At 43.9% G+C, this 11,771-nt stretch overlaps 2 protein-coding genes across 2 annotated transcripts; both read left to right on the top strand.

Moving 5' to 3' along the window:
• Positions 1-919: 919 nt before the first annotated feature.
• LOC146295082 (zinc finger protein RFP-like) lies at positions 920-2,732 on the top strand. The gene has a single exon (XM_084695760.1). It carries the CDS (start codon positions 920-922, stop codon positions 2,543-2,545), a length of 1,626 nt encoding a protein of 541 aa, XP_084551886.1. The 3' UTR covers positions 2,546-2,732.
• Positions 2,733-6,585: 3,853 nt separating this feature from the next.
• On the top strand, positions 6,586-8,435 carry LOC146295081 (E3 ubiquitin-protein ligase TRIM21-like). The gene has a single exon (XM_084695758.1). It carries the CDS (start codon positions 6,586-6,588, stop codon positions 8,251-8,253), a length of 1,668 nt encoding a protein of 555 aa, XP_084551884.1. The 3' UTR covers positions 8,254-8,435.
• The last annotated feature ends 3,336 nt before the right edge of the window (positions 8,436-11,771 follow it).

Raw genomic sequence — 11,771 nt, 5'->3', positions numbered from 1 at the left:
TGGGACACCGGTGGAGAGCTGGTGAGGGTCAGACAGTTTGCCTCCCCAGGAGACCTGGTAGGATCTTCCCGAGATGTAGGATGAGATCCACTGGAGTGCAGTGCCAGTGATGCCCATCTCAGAAAGTCTGTAGAGCAGGATCTGGTGGTTAACCGTGTCAAACGCTGCAGAAAGGTCCAGCAGAATGATGACGGATGACCTCGAAGCCGCTCTGGCAGACTGGAGGGCAGTGGTGACTGAAAGGAGGACAGTCTCTGTGGAGTGGCCGGTCTAGAAGCCCGATTGGTTGGGGTCAAGCAGGTTGTTCTGAAAGAGAAAGTTAGACAGTTGGTTAGACAGTTAGTTCATGAGATTTTCAAATCTCTTTTACACAACATCCCAACTTTTTTGGAATTGATTTTGTATCTAATTTGGAGCTTCAAAGTAATAAAACCCTTCCTGTCAGCTGACTTGCTAGATATAATTCAGTCATGAAAGGGTTAACTTTGTTAAGAACAGAAGACTGGGAGGGGAGGAGCCTCTTATCGTTATTTCACTGAAACGAAACGAAAGAGATTCTAAACTCTCGAAACACCTTCTACTTGGATCAGGTAGAGAGTGACTTGGTTATTTTATACACAGAGATCATAGAAAACGACATAAGTGCCAATAGGTGAGAACAGAGAATCAAGGGTATCCAATTTTGATGTGAATAGTAAATAAAGACTGTTGCTTGACTCAGACGTTCAAAATACTATAGAACTATGCTCTTCAATATGCAGTATTTCCATATTGTGCTATTTCTATCTATGCTATCGCTTATTTAATGAAAGTACATCTTCAACAAAATAACATTATACTTGGTTCTAGGTTCTAGGTTGGTTCTAGTTGGTAGTAGGTTCACAAGATTCATAATTGAACTTCTGGTCTTATTCTAGAAATGGCTTCCTGCAGCAGTGTCCTGTCTGAAGATCAGTTCCAGTGTTCTATCTGTCTGGATGTGTTCACTGATCCAGTCTCTATTCTGTGTGGACACAACTTCTGCAAGGCCTGTATCACCAAGTATTGGGACAACAGTGACCTGTGTCAATGTCCCATGTGTATAATGACTTTTGATAAAAGACCAGATCTCTATGTCAACACTTTCGTCTCTGAGATGGCTGCTCAGTTCAGGAAGTCAGAGCCACTGAAAGCTGCCATCAGTCCAGAACTGCGTCCGACTAATCCTGATGTGTCATGTGACATCTGTGCAGGTGCCAAGCGCAAGGCCCTGAAGTCCTGTCTGGTGTGCCTGGCCTCTTACTGTGAGACTCACCTGGAGCCCCATCAGAGAGTTGCAGCCTTCAAGAAACACAAACTGATGGACCCTGTGGAGAACCTGGAGGACAGGATGTGTCAGAAGCATGAGAGACCCCTGGAGCTGTTCTGTAGGACTGACCAGACGTGTGTGTGTCTCATGTGCACGAGAACAGACCATAAGACCCATGACACTGTCACTTTAGAAGAGGTGTATGAACAGAGGAAGGTTAAACTGGGACAGATGATGGCTGAGATGAACCAGATGATGGAAGAAAGATCTAGGAAGCTTCAGGAGATCAAACTCTCAGTAGAGACCAGCAAGAGAGATGCAGAGAGAGAGATATCAGACAGTGTTCAGGTCTTCACAGCTCTGGTGCGCTCCATTGAGAGAAGCCAGGCTGAGCTCATTGAGGTGATGGAGGAGAAGCAGAAAGCAGCAGAGAAACAGGTTGAAGGGTTGATTCAAGATCTGGAGCAGGAGATCACTGAGCTGAAGAGGAGAAGCACTGAGCTGGAGCAGCTCTCACACACTGAGGACCACCTCCACATGCTGCACAGCTTCCCACCCCTGAGCACCCCACCACACACCAAGGACTGGTCTGAGATCAGTGTCCACAGTGGTCTGAGTGTGGGGGCAGTGAGGAGAGCTGTGTCTCAGCTGCAGGAGACACTCGATAAAGAGATGGAGAAGCTGCCTGAAGTCAAGCTGAAGAGGATTCAGCAGTATGCAGTGGATGTGACTCTGGACCCTGATACAGCATGTCCCTATCTCATCCTGTCTGAGGATGGGAAACAAGTGAGGTGTGGAGACATAGAGCAGGATCTCCCTGACAACCCAGAGAGGTTTGATCCTTGTCCCTGTGTCCTGGGAAAGCAGGGCTTCTCCTCAGGGAGGTTCTACTATGAGGTGCAGGTTGAGGGGAAGACGAAGTGGGATCTGGGAGTGGCCAGAGAGTTCATCAACAGGAAGGGAAAGATCAAACTGGGTCCTAACGATGGATACTGGACTGTATGGCTGAGGAATGGAGATGAGTACAAGGCTCTGGCTGGACCCTCTGTCTCCCTGAGACAGAAGCCCCAGAAGGTGGGGGTGTTTGTGGACTATGAGGAGGGTCTGGTCTCCTTTTATGATGTGGAGGCCAGGTCTCATATCTACTCTTTCACTGGCTGCACCTTCACTGAGAAACTCTATCCATACTTCAGTCCCTGTCTGATTGATGGAGGTAAAAACTCTGCCCCTCTGATCATCACTCCTGTCACACAGTGAAAAATAAAGACATGGAAATGCTGAAGTTCAAAAGAAAATGTGATTACAAAATATTAATCTGAACAAAACTGTTGCGAGTGTGCGGGAGACCATTTGCTGCTTTTTTCTCTTTCTTAGTACCTTTCCTGTCAATCTTTCACGGTCTGTATAAAAGAAAGGAAAACAATCTGGTAAATAATCATCTCAAACCAGTAAATACTGTCCAGAATACAGTAATAAAAGGTTTTTTTATTTTTTTATTTTGCACATTACCACAATCAGTGAAACAAACAAATCACCTATGAGCATAATTGTTTGGTTTATAAAACCTCCAACATGATGCTTGTACTCAGGGACGATGTACAAACACACAGTTGTAATTCAATTTCACACTAGTTATGTTTTGTAATGTTGCATTACAGACAACAAAGGGACTTTAGAGACTTTACAGAAAGGGACCCCACTCCATATGTGCCTAGGGTCAGAGCCATGGTAGCTGGACTCCACCTTAGTCCTGTCAGCCCGTTTTGCTGCTTGGATGGCCAGAAGGTCGTATCTAGACTTCCTGTACTGATCAGGGTCCCCAGAGTTAAAGGCGACAGCCCGGGCTCTCAGGTTGGCCCGGACCGCGGCATCAACCCAGGGCTTCTGATTGGGGAAAGACCGGACTACATTCTTGGGGACGACGTCATCGATTTAGTGTTGAATTTATGGCACCACAAACTTTGTTCAGACAATGAGTTCTGGAGGTGTTTCTGAGCCCATGCAATGATTGCCATTATAGAATCATGTCTGTGTTTATGCAGTGCTGCCTGACTGCCTGAGGATCACAGGCAAGCAGTATTTATTCCCCCCCTTCTCCATTACAAATAGAGATTTCTCCAGATTCTCAGAACTATTTTGTTATATTATGTACTGTAGATGATGAGCTATTCAAAGTATTCACAATTTTACGTAAGGAAAATTATTCTGAAATGATTTCATGATATGTAGATGCAGGTTTTGGCAGATTGGTGAACCTTTGCTAATCTTTACTTCTGAGAGACTCTGCCTCTTTAACCCTTGTGCGGTGTTCACATTTTAGTAACTCAGCCAGTGTTCGTGGGTCTGGTGGACCCGCTGCATTTTGGGGGTTTTAATTCCTCACAATCAAATATTTTAAGTTAAAATACTCAACAGATGTTTACTTCATCCCAATTACAAGCAATATAAACAGCATATATTGTTAAAAATTGCGCTTTACTTTTGTTAGATTACATGAATGAATTAAAGTGCTACTCGTTTTTTGTTTGTAACATGTAAACAAAGAAAGAAATCAGTTATAATCAAATTCAGAATGGAAAAACAGTCAACAAATCTACAAATGAAGGAGGTTTTTCATAACTATAGATTTGTATTTAGGCAATTTGAATTTCCTTAGAAATGTAACCCATTCAAGTCAGTTTACACAACACAAGCCGAACTCTCATTCCTTGATTTTTTCCTCCATCAGGCTTCCCTGTGTAGACTTGTAAGTTTCAAGCATATGAGGAAGTGGCATCACAGGTAGCAGAGATCTTTATACCATAATTTGCAGGTTTAGATATACTGCCTAAAGGGGCAGCGGCCCCTATATGGCATCAGCTACACATCAATTGTGACATTAGGCCCAGGGTCGTAAAACAGGGGGAGGCAGTGACCCACTTGTCTCACACTGTCTTGATGGCAGCTAGCTTGTCTCTCTGCCATCGAGCTGGTCTGTCGTTTCGGTTATCCAATCGGATAATCCTGGAAATTATATGGAAGTTTTCCTGAGACGTTGCACGGAAAAGTTATCTGCCAGTTTCTGCATCCCACAGGGATTCAGTGGATTCCCATTTGGACCTGAAAAGTTCAGCAAGGATAAGAACCCCAAAGTAGACATGTCAATGGGGTTGGTCCATCTCTTTCTACCTTTCTCCAAAAACATGCCCTCTTTCTAAATGAGTGCAATCCAGAATCATTTTCTGGATGGAATCTAGGATGAAAAGCTCAAAAGAAGACTTGATGTCCTGCACATGAGTAGGCACCATGTGTTGTTACTCATGTGTTAGCCCTGGATGCATCCTTATCACATTGGCAGCCATGCGTTGTGGCTCATTTCATGGGCTAGAAGGCCATTCAATTTCATCATATTTTGACATCCATATTTCTTCACTTGCTATCTAACGGGCTTGTTCTGGTCGTGGTGCTGGCTGCTGATGGGGTGGTCCTTGAGCTGACTAATGACCGGTTGGTCCTGGGGCTCGTCTTCGTTTTGGAACTAGCTTATGCTCAATCTCATCCTCTTCTTCAAAGTCACTGTCCGACTCTGAATTTGCAGAAATTACTCTACATCATCATCAAAAGCTTCTCTCTCTTCCAAAATCAATTGCATGGCCCTCTGAGCAGAGACTCTTTTGGCCATCTTGATCAGTTGTGATAACTAATCACACTGGCAAAGCTATATTTATATTATCCCACCCCCAATTTGCAGATGGGATAGAGTATGAGGAAATAAAGATTGGTTCCCGCAAGACAGTAAAATGTGAGAGCAGACAGGTGTCGGTGCTTGAATCTGTCAACAATTTTGCAACATTGTGCGGGAACGGCAGGGGCAGAACTACAAAACTCTCTCTCTCTTTCACACACACACACACACACACACACACACACACACACACACACACACACTCTAACAACAGGCCCAGAAAGGAGGACAGAGTGAATGTACACAATTTCCACACTCTTATCAGCCCTGGGTCCAGTGGACCCGAACATTCCGTATGTAATATAAATGTGTAGGGGGGGTGTACAGTGTGTGGTCATTGAAAATGTGTTCTGATATGTGTTCTTCACAGAAAATGAGCCAAGGCCAATGAGTCTCAGTTTGAAAAAATAATTAATCATATGATTTTTCTTTTGATAAAAACTGAAAACGGGTCCCACAGACCCGAACACCACACAAGGGTTAAGATACTCTTTTTTATGCCTAATCATGTTACTGACCTGTTTGCAATTAACCTAGTTAGTTGCAAAATGTTCCTCCAGTTTTTTTTTTTCAGTAACACTTACTTTTTTTTCTTTTTTTTTTTTTCCTTTTTGCTTTAATTTATGGCTACATCGTTTACTGATATTTTATAGATGTGTTTGCTCCAGCCTCAGTATGAAAAACATTTACAAATTTGATTTCCAAACCTTATAGAAACAGTGGGAGGAGTTGAGCAAAAAACTGAAACAAACAATGGCAGTACCTCAAGAGAGATAGAATCATATTTAAATCAATGATCACAATGTCTGTGCAAGTGTTCATGGGCTTTTCCAGACATCAGGTTTTACTCTCCAGCTGCCAAGTTCACTTACCCGGTTATGTGGCAAAACCTGCTTTCTGGAGTACCCCTCTACAAGGATGAGAACATTGAAAAAGTGAGGTAGAAGGACTAAATTCAAGGTGAGGAGAGACTGTTGATGTAACCATAAAGTATGGAGTTCTATTGTAAAATGCTTCTCTCTCTCTCTCTCTCTCTCTCTCTCTCTCTCTCTCTCTCTCTCTCTCTCTCTCTCTCTCTCTCTATAGTACAGTATATTGTGCTCACTGATCACCCACACCTATACATTCTGGTATTACTGGTCTCGTCAGTAAAAGGTGCATAGTTATTCTAAAATGAGAACTAGGTAGGAGGAGCATTGTTACCTCAACTTACTGAAGTGGACAGACTTACAGTATCGCAGCACTGAACAGACGCATATAACTAGAATCTGTTTAAAACATCCAACAGTTAAAACATCAAGACTAAAACATTAAGACATCAAGACTAAAACACACAGGTGAGTAGTCTAAATGACAAGGATTGATTCAAATGATGTGGACAATTTATAATAATAATACTGTCAAGTGTTTAAAAAAATAAATAAAAGTATGCTCATATTAAGACATACAGTGTAGTAATGTGAATCATATGTGTAAATAATATCAACATGTCTGTACTTGTCACTGTTTCTTGAACTATTCGAAATCTCAAACTGTCACGTAACAAATGACTCCCTGACTCAGCTCAGCTTTCATGGTTTCACTTTTGATCTCTCTCTCCAGTGTAGAAATGGCTTCCTGCAACAGTCTCCTGTCTGAAGATCAATTCCTGTGTTCTATATGTCTGGATGTGTTCATTGATCCTGTCTCTATTCCATGTGGACACAACTTCTGCAAGGTCTGTATCACCAAGTACTGGGACAACAGTGACCTGTGTCAATGTCCCATGTGCAAGGAGAAGTTCTATAGGAGACCTGAGCTTCGTGTCAACACCTTCATCTCTGAGATGGCTGCTCAGTTCAGGAAGTCAGTGAAAAATAAACCCAACAGCCAATACCGACGACCAGCCAGATCTGGAGAAGTGTCATGTGACATCTGTACAGGTACCAAGCTCAAGGCCCTGAAGTCCTGTCTGGTGTGTCTGACCTCTTACTGTGAGACTCACCTGGAGCCTCATCAGAGAGTTGCAGCCTTGAAGAAACACAAGCTGATGGACCCTGTGGAGAACCTGGAGGACAGGATGTGTCAGAAGCATGAGAGACCCCTGGAGCTGTTCTGTAGGACTGACCAGACGTGTGTGTGTCAGTTCTGCACTGAGACGGACCACAAGACCCATGACACTGTTCCTCTAGAGGAGGAGTGTGAAGAGAGGAAGACTCAGATGAAGAAGACAGAGGGAGACATGCAGCAGATGATCCAGGAGAGACTGGAGAAGGTTCAGGAGATCAAACTCTCAGTAGAGACCAGCAAGAGAGATGCAGAGAGAGAGATATCAGACAGTATTCAGGTCTTCACTGCTCTGGTGCGCTCCATTGAGAGAAGCCAGGCTGAGCTCATTGAGGTGATGGAGGAGAAGCAGAAAGCAGCAGAGAAACAGGCTGAAGGGTTGATTCAAGATCTGGAGCAGGAGATCACTGAGCTGAAGAGGAGAATCACTGAGCTGGAGCAGCTCTCACACACTGAGGACCACCTCCACCTGCTGCACAGCTTCCCACCCCTGAGCACCCCTCCACACACCAAGGACTGGTCTGAGATCAGTGTCCACAGTGGTCTGAGTGTGGGGGCAGTGAGGAGAGCTGTGTCTCAGCTGCAGGAGACACTCAAAAAAGAGATGGACAAGCTGTCTGACGCTGAATTGAATAGGATTCAGCAGTATGTGGTGGATGTGACTCTGGACCATGATACAGCATGTCCCTATCTCATCCTGTCTGAGGATGGGAAACAAGTGAGAGATGGAGACATAAGCCAGGATCTCCCTGACAACCCAGAGAGGTTTGATCGTTGTCCTAATGTCTTGGGAAAGCAGGGCTTCTCCTCAGGGAGGTTCTACTATGAGGTGCAGGTTGAGGGGAAGACTGACTGGGATCTGGGAGTGGTCAGAGAGTCCATCAACAGGAAGGGAGCGATCATACTGAGTCCTGAGGATGGATACTGGATTGTATGGCTGAGGAATGGAGATGAGTATGAGGCTCTGGATTGCCCCCGTGTCCTCCTCTCCCTGAGACAGAAGCCCCAGAAGGTGGGGGTGTTTGTGGACAATGAGGAGGGTCTGGTCTCCTTTTATGATGTGGAGGCCAGGTCTCATATCTACTCTTTCACTGGCTGCACCTTCACTGAGAAACTCTATCCATACTTCAGTCCTTATCTGAATTATGGAGGTAAAAACTCTGCCCCTTTGATCATCACTCCTATCACACAGTGAATAATAAAGATGTGAAAATGCTGGAGTTCAAAAGAAAATGTGATTACAAAATATGAATCTGAACAAAACTGCTGTGAGTATGCTGGAGACAAATTAATTTAGATTTTCAAACATTTATAAAAACTCATAGCAATGACATGTCACCTAAATGTACCAATGAGCGAATGAAAGAAAATGACCTCAAATGCAATAAATTAATTGAAAACCTCATTCAATCCTTATTAAACTTTTTTTCACCCCATCACAATCAGTGAAAATCACGAATCACCTATGAGAAGTTCTGTTTAGTTTAGAAAATCTTCAACATGAGATCCTAACATGGTGCTTGTATTCAGGGCTGATGTACAAACACACAGTTGTGTTTCAGGTTCACACTAGTTCATTTCAAGTTTGAAATACTCTGAAGAACATAAACTCTTGCATTCTGTTTAAGTTGTTTAGGTTAATCCACATATTTAACATTACAAACAAACTCAACAGGTCAGTCAACTAGACATTCATTCATGACCAACAGAGTCACACCCCCTCTCTCTCATATTAGACACACACACACATAATCTTACGTAATATACTTCAAATTCTACGTTTCAATAGATTCTGCCTAAACAAATACATTCTTCTGTAATTTGATGACAAATAGGTTCAAGAATCATCAAAATATTTACTCCAACCATCAACTTTGAACTCCTACAAACTCACAGAGATCACAAACTGTCTGTAGTATCGACATTGATATCGTCCTCTACTGTCTTCATAGTTAACTCTCATCATCTGTGAACATAGACAAAGGGTTGTGTTTTGTGTGTGTGTGTGTGTGTATAGTACATTATTCTTGTGACACCATCTACTACAGCAAGACTAACAGCAGACAAAGCTAAGACAGAGGACAGTTGAGATATGAAGTGTGATGTGAGGTGTTAATGTCACAGATGCCAGTTGGCCAGCCTATGTTGGTCTGCTATTTCTGTAGTACATTTTAGTGGGGTTTGATTATGATTTGAGATGTTTTTGATTGCTGTGGTTATTTCCGTTGTCTTGATTTCATGTTGTTTGCTGTGACTATTGCATGGTATCTTGGTGTGTGCTGTTGTTTGGATATGTGCAGTGCAGTGTTTGGAGACAACAAGGATGGGGGGAGAGAACTCCCCAGCTGACAGGGACCAGCCCATCACTCCTAATGACTTCTTCCACTGATTGCTTGGCCAATAGCAGGGGCTCTTTTAAAAAGCAGGTGGGGACTAAATGGAGGGAGGGGGGGGGGGGAGCTCTATTATAACATAACGTGTTTACTATCGGTATGAGGGACCAGCTGGATTCCGCAGCCGCAACTAGACTCCTGGGTCACAACCGCGGCCTGGTTGACCGACGAACCTGCTTCTAGAATCTAGGATATATCAGCTCGACTGCTGACGCCTTAAGGGGGCTCGCTATACGCGTCGCAAGAGGAGGGCTACGGCGGAACGGAGCGGGATTATACAGAACCGGCAGCCGGGATTAATCGAGTCGGCATACGCCAAAGGACCACTGCGAGAGACACCCCTCCTAGGTTTTTAAAGGACAGAAAGACACTACGTTTTTACTGTTGAAGATTTTGTCAAGGTTGGATTTATTAAAGCCTAAAGCCTTTTCTGTATCTTATGTTGACTGCCTGGTGTGACTGTAGCCCAAGGATCAGAACCTGCAATTGACCCGTGTTACCAGTGTGACAAACAGGTGCTGAGCACCATCCTACACTGTGCACACATGCACATACAGCTGACGGCTGGAGGAAGACTAACTTACAAGTCAGAACCTTGATTAACACCACTATAAATGGTGTTTACTGTACATGAAATTATGTATTTTATTAAACTTTATCCACAGAGCTTTACAGCACTTACACAGTGTACACTTATCTCAGACCATTTAGTAAATGAGTTGCAGACAGCACAATAATAACCACTGTCAGCAGATATATATCTAAAATAACAACAGTCAAATGACACTTGGGTTCTGACATTGGGGACTGCAGCTATACAAAGACACACTCTGTCATGTCCACACATACAGTAGAAACACAACCAGGAGCGACCTAATGAGAAGCTCCATTGAGAGCCAGCTGGTGTACTGTGTTCCCTATGGGCTGCAGGGTAGGAGGCTGGGGTCATGCTGAGTGGTCCTGGGGTCAGGTCAAGAGACACAGAGAGAGAGAGACAAATCACACACACCTTCAGTTCAGCCAATGAGCCGGTGATGATGTGCCGTGCCCCGTCCGTACTGCTGGGGTCAGGGTATCAGAGGTCAAAGGGGAAGGGTCAAGAAACTGAGGTCACTGTGTCATTCTGGAACAAACAGAGACCACGGTCAACCTCAGTTCATTCAGTCAGTCTAGAGAACAATCAAACCCTCAATAGAAGTTACTTGTCATGTTAGACTTTCACCACTAGATGTCCCTCTACATTAACATATACAGTATCACGTACACTTGTTAACTGTGTAGTTAGATGTCAGTGGAACATCAATCAAGTCAAATGATTGGCTATTACACTGGACAAGCTGCTATCTCAACACATAGACTGTAACATGGGAATAGGTATGACCAGGATGAGAACATGCTCTGTGTGCATGACACCTCAGATCAGCTCCAGGTGCTCCAGTCACTGGTCTGATCTCACCTGGAGTTCTGCCCGGTCACATGGTCAGCAGCAGCAAGGAGAGATCTCAACAAGCTGCAGGTGACTCAAACCAGGCTGCTAGATCAGTGCAGGAGGGTTCATGTCACTGTCAAACATCCACCTTCATTTCTGACTAATAGACAATGCTGGTGTGGTAGCTGACTTCATGTTAGCAGTGTGGATCATTGTGTGGTAGACCTTAGAGAATGAATGAGTAAGTGTGTGCTCTGTATGTGACAAAGAGGGGAACATCCAGTCAGGGGAGGTTTGTATGGATGTCAGACTCTCTCCAGTTGTCTATGAGTGGTGTACAGGGTGTACTGATTTACTGAGTGCTTGGTTTAGTGATGTGCAGTCCTGCAGTACAGAGTACAGGGTTCAGGTGGGGTTCAGCCACCAGTTGTATTGTAGGAAACATGAGAGGTGCAATGACCACTAAGGTTGTTATGGTGCTTCATACATGGTGGAGCTAGTTCTGGAAGGGCTTCCAGAACTATGGCTTCCCCCTTAGAGGACTTGAATACTGCATGCCTTCACAGACCCAGAGACACATGCTCACACATCATGTGTTACTGTGTACCTGCATGTTGTGCTGTTGCTGCCACCCTCCACCATCTCTACAGGATGTTGTTAAAGCTCTGTGAAGCCTTTAGACTTTGCATGTTAAAAGGTCTAAACATTAAGTTTGATGTGCTAAGATTGTGCTATATGCTATAGCTGCTCCAAGGCAGCATGTTTTCCATAAAAATACAACCCTTGCCAAAGACAAATCTACAGTATTCCATTGCAACACATGGTTCAGGCAGGCAGACTCAGTATTAGTTATTACTTGATACTTTATAACACACGATACAATACACGTTT

Source organism: Hypomesus nipponensis, chromosome 4 (assembly GCF_054491055.1).
Source record: "Hypomesus nipponensis isolate SF chromosome 4, ASM5449105v1, whole genome shotgun sequence".
Lineage (NCBI taxonomy): Eukaryota > Metazoa > Chordata > Actinopteri > Osmeriformes > Osmeridae > Hypomesus > Hypomesus nipponensis.
Note: the sequence above shows the minus strand (reverse complement) of the source record. Positions and strands in the feature narration are given on the sequence as shown.

Excerpts from the sequence above, each read along its gene's own strand:
- LOC146295082 (XM_084695760.1), top strand. The coding sequence starts at position 920 with ATGGCTTCCTGCAGCAGTGTCCTGTCTGAAGATCAGTTCCAGTGTTCT.
- LOC146295081 (XM_084695758.1), top strand. The coding sequence starts at position 6,586 with ATGGTTTCACTTTTGATCTCTCTCTCCAGTGTAGAAATGGCTTCCTGC.